Here is a 16,760-nt window from a genome sequence, read left to right as displayed (position 1 = left end):
ACGGAGCCCTTTTAATATAAACCGAGCGTGGCGAACCCCAGGTTTTTTTTTAATGCATGACATAGCAGTTTCTCTTGTGAATCTCTGACCGAGGGGTGAACAATGTGTCCTCTGGAGCATGTCTGCTGCGTTCTGAAACAGTGGACCTGTCCTTTCTCACGCTAACAGGCTAATGTAAACATGCAACTCAAACAGGAAGTCAAGGGGTTTGCAGTGACTCTCTGTCTCTTTTGGTGTATACTGTATGCTGGAATATAATAGACTTGTCATCTACTTTATAAATGCATTTAAATATCAATGTAATGGTCAAAATTGCAACATTATTCTGCTGAATTTTTTTTATTATAAGCATTTTTTTTTTGTTCCCAAAATTCCAGCCAAGAACTGAATTAAGCATAACTGGTAAAATGCATTCTTAATAATACAACATTTTTACTATTAAAAGGTTAGTCAATACTGATACTGATACTTCACAAATACTAAAACAAATCACTTGGACCAGAACTTACCTTTTCTAATGAGGACTGATGTTCAGTGTTGAAAATGTTTCATCGCCGCTATTATATCCAACATTTGGCACTGATGTAAAGCGTGCTGAATCTGGCCTTGCACTATTGTTAGCAGACAGTATCAGCAGCTTTTATTGCTCCAAAATTTCTCCAGGGATGCACCGTAGTGGATATGTTGAATTGCATAAATCGAATGAATTTTTGCATCCAAGTAATGCTATTTCACTTAACAGTTTATGCACGATATAAGCCAGATATTTTATGTGTAGAAACTGGCCTTACAGAAAATGAAAATATACTGTAAACATAACCTGCAACTGACCCCAAGGTTGAAGACCTCTGAACTTAACCTCAGGTGGTTTGCACTGGTCAAACTGGTCGGGTTTGAAGGATTTCAAGATGTTTTGGACATTTGTCAGTTGGTCATCCAGTTAAACCAGCTTGGTCAGGCTGTGAGACCAGCTAAAACCAACAAAAGGCCTCAGAAGAAGCAGATTTACTTCATCTATAAACTGAAATTGCATCCACCTCAAAATGCAATCATTTGCAGCATAATAACCGCATGATTTCAGGTATGATTTGCTCTCCAGTTTTACTAGATTATTGCTGCATTCAAGCCCTCACATTTATGAATTCGGAAGTCGCAATGATTGGCCAATTTCATATTTCTTTCTATCTTTCTGACAAAAGTAGCTTTTTTAGCACTGATCCAAAAAATGAAGAGGAAATGATGCATGCATATTAGGTGTGGAAGCTGCATGTTAGCAATCTGTGAAGGAAATTTTTGTCGTACAAGGAAGTTGCAATGATTGGCCAATTTCATATTTCTTTCTGACAAAATTTGTTACAAATGCATTGAGCTTTTTTAACACTTATCCAAAAAAAATGAAGAAGAAATGATGCATATTAGGTGTGGAAGCTGCATGTTAGCTAAACTTTTGTCATACGAACCCATCACCTTATAAATTGGTTAAATGACATCAATACATGAAATAAAAATTAAATGTTCGGTTAACATTTACAATTACAACTTACAACCAATAACATTTACCTTCAACTATAATTCTTTAATTGACGCCCCAATTCGGAAAGTCTGCTTTTTATGACGAGCGATGGCATTCATGTGTGCCTTCACTCATTATGTGACCTCATGTAACCAGTTAGTCTGACACCACAGAGGACTAGAGATGACACAAAACACATGCAGAAAACAAATCAGAGCACATGTTAATAACAACAGATGATGCAATGAGACAACAGGGGGGAAAGATAGAGAGAGGCCACAATTACACAGACAAAACAGTCTTGCCTCACTGGCCACATTATCAAATTTACAAGCTTCAACAATAAAGATTAATCACTTCAGGCTACAGGGTATCTCTCACAAATCAGATTTAGAGTGTCATAAACGCAAACAAAGATGAGTGATTTGTTTGCTTAAACATCAAAGGGCTTATAAATGCAGTCGTCGGCTTGAGTATAAGTACATTAGCGGAGGCCCACGACCAATTATCATTTATTGATTGCACAGAGATGAACATTTAACACTAAAGTAAGAGGATTGAAAACAGGCTATGGCTGAAAAACAACACGCGTGCACCAATAAATGAATAATGTATGTATAAACAATGGATGCAAAACTACAACAAAAATTCATATAGAAACATGCAATGAAGGGTTTTAAAAACTGAACAAAGTTTCTTGAACAATTAATGTAATGTCTCAGAATGAATGCTTAAACTTTGGCTAAAAGAAGCAATTAAAAAGTTGAAAGACCATAAGAAAACGCACCAATAAACATAGACGTGTCTGAAGCCAAGGGGGGAATATTTTTAACTTTCTTATAACTGTTTTCTGAGATATAGTGAGCTATATATGATCACTTTTAGTTGCTAAAAAAATAAACTGAATCTATTGAAGGGAGCAGAATCATTTTATGTGAAATTATCAGATGATATGACTATCTCGAACAAAAACTAATTTTGAGTAGGGTGACAGCTTTGAATTAAACCGATAAATTCAGACTAAATACAACAGTGTCGATGAACAGCGGCATCAAAATAAACGACATAGCAATAAACTCAAATGAATATGTTAATCTGCACTGGCTGATTTACATGTAGGCCATCTGAAGTCGCCAAAATGATTCCCTCAGGACACTTGAGTGTACAAGTGTGCTTAATTCATTCCTTTTGGAAGCTTATATCTTTCACATAAAATTTAGAAAAATGTTTCTTCATCCTGTTCTCTCTCGTTTTCGCTGCTCCAGCCGAGAAAGTGTTCAGATTTACTGTATTAAGAGGAGAGTGATTAAAACACTGCACTTCAGTAACACAAAGGCGGGCGGCTCTATTAGCGTTGTGTTAATCTACTGGGACGCTGCCGCACACACTCCGGCTACAAAGACCATGAGTGGCACTGCAGGAGAGAGATAAAAGAGCCGCTGCGGAGATCTCTGCCTTTCTCAAGCTGATTTCTAGCCCTGCGAAATGACCCTCTCGCACGGCCAGGCCTAGAAAAATCAGACGTCCAATAGGGCTTTTGCTGTTCTGCTCACATAGCGGTGGCAGACGGATCGAAACAGCGCTTGAGTGCTGGAATTCCCAGTCGACTCGCTGTCTGCCACTTCAGAAAAGTGACTTAAAGTGAAAATCAAAATGGACGTTTTTTGGCTTTTAGTATGAATATGTAAGCCTTACTGTTATCTAAAAGTTAGTGTGCTCCAAAACAATGACAAAATTCACATTTAGAAGAAATAAGCATTCAAAACTTGAAGTCTCTCACTTCCGCCAATATGGATCAATGCAACAATCAAATGCGCTCTAGAATCTGAAGCTCCGCCCCTTACATTATAAATAGACGCTGATGCTGCGGCTGAAATCGGTCACTTGTTCACACATTTACTGTTTTCTACATGGTGAATGGCACATAGTGCACTATATAGGGAATAGGGAACGAAAGAGATGATTTGAAATATGCTTTCCATTGAGACGAATTAAGTCTGGTTTCACGTTAGTGTCACGCGAGCCGCTGCAGATCCGCTCCAGAGACATGATGGCACGATAGAGTCGGCGCAGACCGGAAAACTTATTGGACCCATTTAAATTGTGCACAGTATGCCGTATTTTAAAGTGATTTGAAGGAGATTAGGAGAAGAAATGTTAGAGATTAGGTAGTCTCGCGTAGCCAGACCTTCAGACTGACGGCAGAAGCTCTGGACTCTATCGCAGCTTTTCTTGGTCAAGGATCGCCCTAGAGGACGTTTGACTGATATGTAACGCAACCAATCACAGTTCGTTTTGTTCCACGTCATATTTAGGGGCATGAGAATATAATGTCGATGTCTCTACAATAACAGACCAGCGTGCATCTAATAAATTATTCACTCAAGAGCGTGCAAGTTCACTGCAACAATGGAGCCGCAAATTTAACATCATTTTGAAAATCCAGCATTTAGTTGATCCTGGTAACGCTCATTGACAAGTTGTAAACACAACGGCATTCTTCTTCCACGAAGGGGTTTTGGCGTCATGGCATTTGTTTCCAGGCGGACTGTTAAAGAACGCGAATTCAACCAATCAGATCGCGACTTCGAAACTTCGGAAGTGTTTCCAGAAAAGTGTGTCATATGCATCAGACGTTCAGCCAACGGTCCGTGGACGTGACATCTGAGGCCGAGACTAGAGATTAGGTAGCCTGGAAATCCAGACCCAAATCCGGAAGATTAAGGGTCTGGCATTGACAGTGTTGTATAAAGTACTAGAAAGCAATATTTGAGTAAAAGTACAAGTATTGTACTAGAAAAAGACTTTGGTAGAAGTGAAAGTTACCTTTTAGAATATTACTTAAGTAAAAGTCTTAAAGTATCTGATATATACTGTACTTAAGTATCACAAGTAATTTTCTGATATTTAATGTACTTAAGTAATTGAAGTAAAAGTAAAAGTTTTTTTATTTATTTTTTGTTGTTGAATTCAGCGATCACGGAATCACGAAAAACTGGAGGGACTGTGTAGCCTGTACTGTAGGCTACTTATGTTATCGTTTATCTCCCACTGCATGTACCTTTAGCTGTAAAAAAAAAAAATTGCATCACAATATGTGTATTGTGATTGTCACTAACATTTTTGTAATTAAACTGAATTTTATTAGGTTTAGTGACATGTTAACGCAGATCTTGAGTAGCCTACCTAAATAAAAATGAGTCAATATTAAATCAAATCACAATTGAATTGAATTGAAATAATAAAAAAGCGTAGCTTACCAGAAATTATAAACATATGTTTATAATTTCTGGTAAGCTACGCTTTTTTATTATTTCTTACAATTGAATTGAATTGAAATAATAAAAAAGCGTAGCTTACCAGAAATTATAAACATATGTTTATAATTTCTGGTAAGCTACGCTTTTTTATTATTTCAATTCAATTCAATTGTGATTTGATTTAATATTGACTCATTTGTATAAATATTAGGTAGGCTACTCAAGATCTGCATTAATTTTTCAAAAAAAAACAAAAAAAAAACAACTCCCCTAATGCTGTAAACATACAGAGAGCCCTAGCTTGTAGTAGGCTATTATTTAAGGTTAAAAATAATTAAATAGAATGCGTTTTTTTTATTATAATAAAAACTTTAATGATATAAGTAAAAATATAATAAATATGTAATATAGAACACATATTTAGCAAAATACTCTCTATAGCTATATTTTGTCTTGCCAACTGTGCCTATAGCCTATTATTAAATGGCTTTCCTGAGGTAAATGTGACATAATTGTCCTCCAGCTACGTTATTGACCTCTTCACGCTGATGAAAAACACTTATTGATCGATATTATGTATGAGGAACATTTTGGTAAGTTATAGGCCTACTGTATCTTTCAACAGTATTCATGTTTTTTTTACTATTAGCTAGTACAGATGATCGGTTCACTTGAGCTAGGGATCTGTCATCTGTCACGTAACATTTACAAGCGCCAAAACAGTATTTATTTTTTGAATTTCGTAATAAAATTGACATAATCTGAGTTTAAAAAAAAAAAATGTTTTATATCATAATGTAACCTGCTCTGTCTAGTCTGTCGGTCGTCCTCTTTGCTTCGCGATTTTTCTGTGCGTGAGAAAATTGATGTGAGGCGTGAGAGTGTGTGGAAAAAGTCAATTGCGTGTGTCTCACGGTGAATGCGTGAGAGTGGGCAGCTCTGTAAGTTAAACGTGCTCCAGGTCCTCCGGCAGGTTCTCGTGCTTCCATGGCGGTTTCAGTTGTGCTTCCTCCTCCTTTGGCATGGCAACAAACAAGCATTACGCTGAAATAGAGCGCGCGCCGTGCGTACTGCAATCTAGGAGCAGTGATTCGCCAAACCTCCCTTATTGTAGTCGCACACATTTCTTCTGATTTTATTTTGTAGTAACGAGTAACGAAGATGCTTAGTGGAAATATAGCGGAGTAAAAGTATACATTTTATCTAGGAAATGTAGTGGAGTAAAAGTGAAAGTTGGCATAAATTTAAATAACGAAGTAAAGTACAGATACGTGAAATTTCTACTTAAGTACAGTAACGAAGTATTTGTACTCCGTTACATTACAACACTGGGCATTGAGTAATGAAAATCGCCCAACTCAAGAAGCATGCATTTGAAAATCTCACTGCACGCAATAGGCGGATCTTTTGTGACGTCATTGTTTATGTTTGCCGCGTTGCATCACGGGAATCGTGTGGCAGGAAACACCGCTAGATACCTGTAATTTGATTGTTTTGCATGTTTGGAGGAGGATTTAGAGTAGACGATGGTTCACTCTTGCTGTGTGGTCGATTGTACGGCTCGTTGGGGGCCTGATAAAAAGTTTTTTCGAATTCCCTCCGAAAAGGATCGCGAAAAACGACAGAAATGGTTGCTTGCAATTAGGCGATTTAACCTGGACGCTCCGAAGCCTGGATTCCTAACGTTACTGATCGAGTTTGTGAGGCTCATTTTGTTCATGGTAGGCCTAAGTCTTAGTGACTATGTATTTATAGAAGATTGAATAAAATAAAAAATAATAAAACTGAGTCAAATCAACCGAGTCATATGTTTTCGCGTTCTGATTCAGGTGTCCCAAACCGCGATCCACAGCACCCAGACTACCGTATTTTCCGCACTACCGTACACCTTCAATAAATGGCCTATTTTATAACTGTTTTCATATATAGGGCGCACCGGATTATAAGGCGCATAGAATAGAAGATACTGCAGTCAAACGTTTGACTGGGTTTGCGTTATGCAGTGGTCACCAACCTTTTCAAGCCTATAAGATCACATCCAAGTCCAAATGTAAACCAAGATCTTCCACTTGCAAAAAATTATGAAAAAAACAAGTGGCTGAGCTTTAAAACCTTGTTTATACTCGACGCGTCCGCATGAGCGAGAAGGTAATAAAAAAAACTAATAAATATCCGTCTGCTCGGGCAGATTCGGCTTTACAGCGCGCGCGCCTCCGCATCCGCAGATGCACGACTTTGAGCCGAATCTGCCCGAGCAGACGGATATTAGTACATCTCATTATCACCCAGTTTGCGCGTCTAAATCAGTTGTATGGTCTGGTGTTCAGTCTAAAACAAAACAGTTGCGTCAAGTATAAATGCCTCGTCTATTTGGGGAGTTGCACGCACAGTCAGCGGAGATCTCATATGGGCTTTGAATAACTTTGATTTTGTCACCAATACAAATTGTGAGCTTCTCTCCAAACCTCCTCCGGTCTTCAGATGTTAAAGTGCTTATATATTGTGGATTTTGCCCGCTAACTCTCTTGAAAGTGCTCGTCGCGTCTTTACAGCCCGCAATACTGTTTGATTTGTTGCCACACAACCACTCGCGCATGCGTACAAAGATGTCAACAAAGATCCTCCTATTGGATAACACTACGACCAATCACAACAATACATGGGGTGACGTATCCAGAGCGGAGCTAACTGGTAGATTAGACTCTTACCGTATCCGGTCGGCAAAACAGCAAAAACGTCTTCTTGCAAAGAAATGATTCGAGCGGCGTTTTCTGTTCCTCTTTTAGATAAAAAGTCAAGTTTAACTCATTCATTGTAGCGACCAAAGCCGTTTCAAACAACTGGTGTTCATCCACAGCCATCTTGCAATGTTTACTAATGACTTCGACGTCACAGCGCTGTCGTCATCTCGCCTCTGGCCCGCCTATATCAGATAACCCGATGTGATTGGTGCAGCTAAGATAGAGGGACATATTTAATGAGCATCATTACTCGACGCCAGAGTAACTCGCTGAGCAAATTCAACTTGTGCTCTCGCGAGAACTCTGGATTTCCAGGGTAGAGATCAGGAGGAAACTGCGGCTTTACCGAGCTCAACGGCTCTGGCCAAGCTGTGATATAAACTAAATGCTATTGGCTAGTTTTAAAAAAGGGGAGGAGCAATTTGATATTTCCCGCCCTGTCTTCCTGTTTCAGTTGAAATTACATCAACATTGAATACATTTACATTACATTTAGTCATTTAGCAGACGCTTTTGTCCAAAGCAACTTACAAATTAGAATAATGCTCCGCATTTCAAGGCACTTCAATGGTAAATCTCATTGCTCTGGCTTTTTGGATATGTACCATGGTAAAACCATGTTATTTTGTAAATAACTTTCACCATGCTATAAGAATCAGCTAGAAAACAGGGTTACACTTTATTTTAAGGTGTCGTTGTTACAGTGTAATTAGACATTTAAGTACTTAAGTAATATTAAGTAACTACATGTACTTACTATAGGGTTAGTATTAGGATTAGGGTTTGGTTCAGGGTTAGTTGTATCTAATTATGCATAATTTATAGTTATTACTATAGTAACTACATGTAACATATGTAACAATGACACTGTAAAATGCTTTCCACTACTTTCTTCTAAATGCATGTCAACATATTTGTAAATACTTACTATATCTTCTTTTTTCCTCACAGCCTTCATCTGTCTGATTTGCATATGGACAAACATGTAAGGACTGCGGAGGGAGGATTATTTATGAAAATATTCATATCAATCAAAATAGTTATTTAGAATGATCATTGTGCATTTTTATCCACAGCACACACAATGCTGTCTGCTATTGCTAGTGTCTTTTTTCTCCAACACTCAACACAGAAAAATGGTTAGGAATAACCGAATATTAGTCTGCAGTGTTGGAAGGCTGCTGGGAAAGCATGCTGAAATATTAATGACAGCTGAAATATTGAGCCTGGTTTTAGTAAAAAGTTTTCAGCAGCGCTGCCGCCGTGTCTATAGAAGGATGTTTACTACTTAATAATACAACATGTGCATTTCAGAACGGAGAGCTGCACGCCAACAAGTGCTTCAAATATGAACACACACACATTCTTGTTACGACTGTCACTTTCAACGCCCCCCCCTTACCTGCCAAATGAGCCAAACAAAATGAATAGAGAAAGACTGCTCCTTCTGCCAGCTGACAGGCCGGTTTAATTGAAACTATCAATCACAATTCCTTTACTTATCACACACACACGCTAAGTGTTCCCATCATCTAAATATAACACACATGCTCTGTTTCAAATCCCAGTGAGCTGCCTACTGCCTACACAGTTGGTTTGAATTGTAATCTCATAAGTGAACAATTTTATCGATATAGGCAGCTATTTTTACTTCGTACAAATAGCGCTCAACTTTGTAAAATGCATGTTAGACTCGACTTTGATTTAAAGGGATACTCCACTTTTTTTGGAAATAGGCTCATTTTATGCCTATTTAATCATTTTAAGCCAGAAATAGGCTGAAAATAGTCGACCCTATAGTCTACCGAGCTGGGGACTATTTTCAGGTGCTGCGTCATATCATTACGCCTGCTGGACTCATGGTACGGCAGCAAAGTTTCTTGATTATTACGCAGGAATGAGATTATAGTTCCTAGCCATATCAGCCTAGAAAATCGCAACTTTTCATTTTCCGTCGGTCTTAGTACACGATGCAACTACAGAAGAGTCAAGTTTTAAATAGGAAAAATATCAAAAACAATTTTTTTGAGAGAGATGCTAATGGTCTTGTCCGATTCAATGATCTATGCTAAGCTATGCTAAAAGTGGTACCGCCAGACCCGGAGATCGGCTGAATGGATTCGAAAACGGTAAAACTCAACTCTTCAACTCTGGGGGAGTTGTAAAATGAGCCTATTTCCAAAAAAAGTGGAGTATCGATTTAAATAATTTCCCATTAGCATTAAGCACACGACAATAGCATCTAAAATACACTATATTATACAAAAATATGTTGGGTAAGATCATGTACGTTTAATTAATCCGATTTTTTAATCTATTATGGATGTTCATAATAACGTTTCGATTCTCAAAATTACTTTTTGATGACGTCTCGTGGTTCCATCACAGAGAGCCACAAAATCACTTTCCAGAACATTCTCATTCACGGTTCCAAGCTGGTGGAATGCTCTCGCCACCCTCATCCGGAAAGCAGGATCCCTGACAACATTCAAATGACAGCTGAAAACTCATCTCTTCCGTGAGCATATATAAAAAATAAAAATATCTTTCCTTTTCCTTTAATCCTCCCTTATCGGGCTTATGCTACTCTGAACAATGCCTGAACTTCGTATTTTGAGCATTTCTTGCTTCGCTGTTGCCTCTTCACGATGACTCGCTTAATTAAGTCCTAATTTGTAAGTCGCTTTGGACAAAAGTGTCTGCTAAATGACTAAATGTAAATGTAAAATGCTCATATTGGAAAATTATTAAGAAATTATTGGTCAATATTAGATATGTAATATTACATCTACTTGCTAAATGTTCATCTTTAAAAATACTAATAATTTTCTAACATTGATACAATGCAATCTTTAGCTAATCTTAAAATGAATAGGAATACATAATATATTTAATATCATTATATAACTTTTTTTAATTAAAGGATTTGTAAATTGTAAATATCTATCTATCTATCTATCTATTTATCTGCCTATCTATCTATCTTTTTTTTTTCATTCTTATAATGTTGTGATTAAATTCACCTATCATAACATACCAAAATAATTATCGGCTTATCGGTCTTATTGGTGCATGTGTCATTTTTATAGGCACTTATAGGTACATAGGTACTGGACAAATTATATATTTTTTTCCACTGAGCTCATCGCAAAACATTCTGACACTGCCTTCTCCATTATGAATGCATGCCATGCTGTTTCAGCCAAAATGTTGCCAAAATTAAGAATCATTGAAGTAATAGTCTTTAAAAACTGCCTGCGCACCATAAAATGCTGCCTACATAGACAGCTCACTAGGTTTATAACACAGCCACATTCTTTTTGTGTCCTTTTCCCAGTAGACACATATCCATTTTCATCACAGAGCACGGCATCAAATATGAATGAAAACATGCAACTCTGACACAGTGTTTAAATAGAAACCAAAGCATCTCCGCAGGGACTGACTGCGCTTCCATCGCAGGATAGAGGGAAAAGCTGGATGGAGAGAACGACAAGAAAACAAAAGAGTGCATCCCCACTCTCTGGGGAGGAAAGGGTTAACCCCATTACGACAGACCAATCAGAGCAGAGAGCAACACTGCAAAACCGCCGCAGTGAGTGAGAGAGGGAGACGAAGATAGAGAAGGAGCGAACGAGAGAGAGGGGGGACAAGCAAGGTTTTTGGAGGAGCAACAGAGGGGTGCATCGGTAACACTTCAATGCATCACAGTTCGAGTGTGCGAGCGAGTGTGCCATCAAGAGAGGAAAAGAAGCAAGACAGTGAAAGAAACAGTTAGCAGGACAGTAGATCAAAGTCAGTCTATTTCACTCTGACAGTTCGCACGGACGGGATTTGATTCATGCTCCTCAAGGAGAAGCAGGTTTACGACTCGCTGACATGCAATGCCTACAAAAGTCTGTGCACTTGTGGATCTCAGGTGATGCTTCGGTGAAGATGTAGCTGCTCCACGTTGCATGACAGATGAGAACTCTGGGAGCGCAAAGGTAAGCTGGTGATATTGAATAACTTTGGTAAAAAAATAAATAAATGTGATTGAACAAGTATGCATGCGGCTGAGTTTTTGGATGTAAAACCATTTAAACAGTATTCGTTCAAAAGAGCAGATGTCGAAACTTGGAATAGCAGATATATACATCTCCCTAGGGCAATCTGTCAAAATTGGAGTTGCCCTAGTAAATCAAATTCAAATAAATCCGCAAAATGAAGGATAGAAGGAGGGAAAATATGCTTATTGCAAGAATGCAACCTTTATGATTGAAGGAACCAAAGGTTAAAGTTTAAGAATTTGTCATTGAAAACCTCATATCGATCCGTTATCTGAATATCTGAGGGGACGTCTACGTTTTGTGATTAACTTGCCGCTGCCTGTAAACAGCATTCTTACTTTAGTTAGTCTATTGATCCACGTCTCCGCTGACAAATTTCGCCCCCAATACCCAATCGATTCTGTTTACGGTTTTCCCCTCGATCTGTCAAAGTCTGCTGGACTGTAACATCTGGGAAAAATTTACAGTGTAAAATCTCATTCACGGCTGGAACACGACCACCTCGTTACACGTGATCCAGGCATATTCTTTCAGGGCCGTTGACTGAAAAATGATGTGAGAAAAGTACAGACATAAAAACAACACAGGTGATTGCGTTACCTTACCTAAAAGGTATTGCTTTGGAAATGAGTGTTTGTAGATTGTTCCCAAGATGCACGGGCCCATCCATCAACCCCTTCAGGTTCGCAGATGTTACTTGTACCTTCACATGGACGTTAAGCAAGACCAGAGCGTGTGCATTTCCGCAGACCGCTCGGAAAAGATGAATGGATAACACATGGAAGTCCTTACTTGATGATGGATTGGATGCAGGCTTAATGAATAATTGATTGTTCACTTATCAACACTTCTCTGCTTTTTTTCTTGTTAGGATTGTGGAATCAAAGAGTGGAAGAGAACTGCTTCCAAAGTGCCATCTCTCAGGAAGACGTGCCAGAACGAGTGGATTTCCCAGGGGAAGACATTCCCATGCTCGCCACAGATGTGAAAATTTTATCACAGGCTTCAGAAAGCATTGATAATGCAACCTAAAGGTGACCTTCTGTGAGGGGACTGGAAATTACATCGCCAATTCCCCAACGCCCTCATGCTGACCTAAACAATTCAGCGACCTTGGATTCTTCACCAGATGGCACATGCAAATCAGCAAATCAATATGGATTTATCACCTTATAGGGCCCATAAAACTGCAATAACGGGAATATGTCAGCGGTGAAGGAACGGTATGAGGCCGTGCTGATGGTATCGAGCGAGATTACAGCAACTCCCTAACCCTAAAGTGGATATAATAATTAATCGAAAACAATTACCTTCATTTACATTTATGCATTTGGCAGACGCTTTTATCCAAAGCGACTTACATTGCATTTCAAGGTACGCATTTACATTCTTATCAGTTCTTGCTTTCCCTGGGAATCGAACCCATGACCTTGGCGTTGCAAGCGCCAACGCTCTAGTGTTTGTCAAGCTAGGTTAGAAAATGAAAATGGACAGTTTATCTCTAAATCACTTTTCATGTTCTTTGGACTTAATCAGTGCGTTAAAGAAAACAGGAATGCCAACTCTTTGTTAGGTCTGGACATGGCAGGGGACCAAACATATCAATTGGTTTAGTACAAAAACATCATCCCTGATCATTAAGAGAGAGATTCGCTTGGATTACGAGGATTAAGAAGTGCAGAATACTTCCTTGAAAGGCCATGCCTGGGGCTGATGTACAACTTGTACCCCTTCCAGACTCTCCCGTCTCGACCGCTGACTCCCGAGGCTGAGAAAAAACCTGGAAGGGGAAGGGTAAGTCAACTAATGTGTAGAATAAACTATTGGACAGTTGTCATTAGTCGTCAAGGTTGTTCGACGTCCAGAAAACAAGCTTGATGATCTGTGAGGTGTTGTGTTTTAGCTCATGAAGTCATTCGAGTTTCCATATGGTTTCACTCCAAGGTGTCAGTCGGCCTACATCAAAACAAAAAGAGTTATTAGTACCCAGTTGGCACCTTGATGCATCCATCTACATGGAGTAAATTACAAAAACCAGGTTAATACTTATCTTGACAATCCTCTCTCTCTCTCTCTTAATTCTCTCTCTTACGGTGATGAATGAAACACAGCACTAAAGACAGTCACATTTGCAAATGGAGCAATCCATCACTGTGCAACAAATGAAAATGCATTGTGGACAAAAAATAATGCCTAAAGTGAGTCTATTCATGGCAGCGCCTAATACAGACAGGCCAGTGCATAACCAATGCATTATTAGTCAACGTGCACAGGAACCTCAGATCTAAAGCCATTAGCAGGCGCATAGGGAATCTGAACAAGACAAACAGAACTTTGTATATGGCGGTGATTCGAATCCATCTTAAATCTACCACAGATTCCTTAATCTAATGGTTTTGTTGGTCTCAATAAGTGAGATCCATGATAAATCTTATTGTGGCCATTACAGACAACTTAATTTGTTCTTCTCTTAGATTAGTAGTGGATCTAACACAGGGTTGTCCGAAATTCAGAATTGAAGTGAGTGAACGAGTGTGAATTTGAAATTCAGGAAGTCGAATTGGAATGAAAGGAAGAAGTATTTACTGAATTGTATCCATTTTTATCTATCTATCTATCTATCTATCTATCTATCTATCTATCTATCTATCTATCTATCTATCTATCTATCTATCTATCTATCTTTCTATCTATCTTTCTGTCTAGCCATCCATCAATCTATTCATCCATCCACCTATCATTCATCCATCCACCTGTCATTCATCTATCCATCCATCTCTGTCCATCCATCCATCTATCTGTCATTCAAGCAATCGATTCATCTTCAAGACATTAAATTCTGAATGAAACAACGCTGTTCAAATGCGCCTGGTCTTTCTACCTTTTTCTCTGATTGTGCATCCTGCTGTTTTTACCTTTCAGGATAATGCACGTCCCTCCCTCAACGGAGGAAGAAAGCACCATGAGTAACGTAACTGTCCTTGACATCACCGAGGCCGTGAGTCCCGCCATGACGGCGGCCGGCCCGATCCCGTACCCACTCAGCTTCCAGGTGTCCCTGACTGGATTCCTCATGCTGGAGATCGTACTGGGATTGAGCAGCAACCTGACCGTGCTGGCGCTCTACTGCATGAAGTCCAACCTGGTCAACTCCGTTAGCAACATCGTCACCATGAACCTGCACGTGTTGGACGTGTTGGTGTGCGTTTGCTGCATCCCGCTAACCATCGTCGTGCTAATGCTGTCATTGCAAAGCGACACGGTGCTCGTGTGTTGCTTCCACGAGGCCTGCGTGTCCTTCGCTAGCGTAGCTACGGCAGCTAACGTGCTAGCCATCACTTTGGACCGATACGACATCTCCGTTAAACCCGCCAATCGCGTGCTGACAATGGGACGAGCAGTGGCTTTGTTGGGTTGCATTTGGGTGCTGTCTTTCGCTAGCTTCTTGGTGCCATTTATCGAAGTGGGATTCTTGGGACCGGAGCCCACCAAAGCAAATCAGACCGCCGTTGTGCACGTAAACGAGTATTACACCGAACTTGGTCTGTACTACCACCTAGTGGCCCAAATCCCCATTTTCTGTTTGACTGCCGTCATAATGCTAGTGACATACGCAAAGATCCTGCAGGCTCTCAACATCCGCATTGGCACGCGCTTCCATGCCACGCAGAAGAAGAAGAAGAAGAAGATGAGGAGGAAAAAGAACTTCTCTCTCATGTCGACATCCGAACAGCAGCTTCCCGAGATCACGGACGCCTCGCAGAGCAGCGCCGGAAACCGTGGAAATGCTCCACTTGGCATGCGCACGTCAGTCTCGGTGATCATCGCCCTGCGAAGGGCCGTCAAACGCCACCGGGAACGCCGTGAGCGGCAAAAGCGCGTTTTCCGCATGTCGTTGCTCATCATCTCCACGTTCCTCCTCTGTTGGACGCCCATTACCGTTTTAAACACTGTGATTCTCAGCGCAGGCCCTAGCGACCTCACCGTCAAGCTCCGAATGGGTTTTCTGGTCATGGCCTACGGCACCACGGTCTTCCATCCACTCTTGTATGCCTTCACAAGGCAGAAGTTTCAGAATGTCCTGAAAAGTAAAATGAAGAAACGGGTGGTGTCCATCATCGAGGCGGATCCGCTGCCGAACAATGCAGTGATCCGAAACTCCTGGATCGACCCTAAACGGAATAAGAAAGTGACGTTTGATGATCACGAAGCCAGGCAGAAATGTCTATCATCCGAAGATGCCGATTAAAGCCACTTTGCAACCTCTAACAAAAGACTAGTTTTCATAAAAGCACTGTTATCCATAAAGGGAACCACGTGATGTGAATATTAGTCGTACATGAGCAGGTATCAAATAATCGTATTATTTATATAACTTACTTGGAATATAATATGATAGGTTTCATAGAATGATACTACTGCAGTTACAAGATGCATGTCCTTTATAAACCACTGTATGTACTGTAAATACATGGGATTTGTACATATTCTTGATCAGTTATGTACCTCTATTATGTCTATTAGCCTGTGTATACATGTATTTGTAATAAACTAGGTGGGGGAAAGACGAAATTCATCTGCTCTTTGACATGAACAGCAGATGCTGGGAACATTAACCCGCCATGATGGCTGCTTTTCCTTCCGTCTGAAGTCATCTTGTGCAGGAATATGAGAATATTATGGTTTCTGTGGAACAAAAAAGCAGAATTATTTGATGAATCATCACATAGCGATTCATAAACATTAACAAAACACCAAAAGCACTTACAAAAAGTTGCCTCTTGCGCTGTACACCAAGTCTTCTGGTGTCATGTGATAGCTCTGAGTGACAGACCGCAAATTAAAAGCTGGTAACAAACAAGTTGTAAAAGCCTCATGATATGCAAAGAAAAGAAGGGAGGACATCGAAGACATATGCTGTCAAATCTAAGGAAACGTCTGGTTAATTTCGCCTCTGCTGTCAAGGACAAAACGTCCCTCATTTTGCATTCACAAAAAAACTGAAGTTAAGCTCCCATTCACCAAATCTGCATATTAATGAAAATTTTCCCAGCTCTTAGAGGTCTATTGTGCACCGTTACGAGCATTCGTCCTTGTGCGTTCAGTGGGAATTATTCTGTGTTGTCAATGGACAAATGACGATGCCGATTTAGCGATTCACGATAAGAAAAATAAGCGATAAGAAAAATGATAAACA

General features: G+C 39.7%; 1 protein-coding gene across 1 annotated transcript; it reads left to right on the top strand.

Moving 5' to 3' along the window:
• Nucleotides 1-11,115: 11,115 nt before the first annotated feature.
• gpr22b (G protein-coupled receptor 22b) lies at nucleotides 11,116-16,132 on the top strand. The gene is made up of 3 exons (XM_081355380.1): nucleotides 11,116-11,500; nucleotides 12,435-13,357; nucleotides 14,486-16,132. Exon 3 carries the CDS (start codon nucleotides 14,490-14,492, stop codon nucleotides 15,810-15,812), a length of 1,323 nt encoding a protein of 440 aa, XP_081211506.1. The 5' UTR covers nucleotides 11,116-11,500; nucleotides 12,435-13,357; nucleotides 14,486-14,489; the 3' UTR covers nucleotides 15,813-16,132.
• The last annotated feature ends 628 nt before the right edge of the window (nucleotides 16,133-16,760 follow it).

Source organism: Scardinius erythrophthalmus, assembly GCF_964197995.2.
Source record: "Scardinius erythrophthalmus genome assembly, chromosome: 24".
Taxonomy (NCBI): domain Eukaryota; kingdom Metazoa; phylum Chordata; class Actinopteri; order Cypriniformes; family Leuciscidae; genus Scardinius; species Scardinius erythrophthalmus.
This window is presented reverse-complemented; position numbering and strand designations above follow the sequence as displayed.

Bases quoted from the DNA above. Each gene is read 5' to 3' on its own strand.
- gpr22b (XM_081355380.1), top strand. From the start codon at position 14,490: ATGCACGTCCCTCCCTCAACGGAGGAAGAAAGCACCATGAGTAACGTA.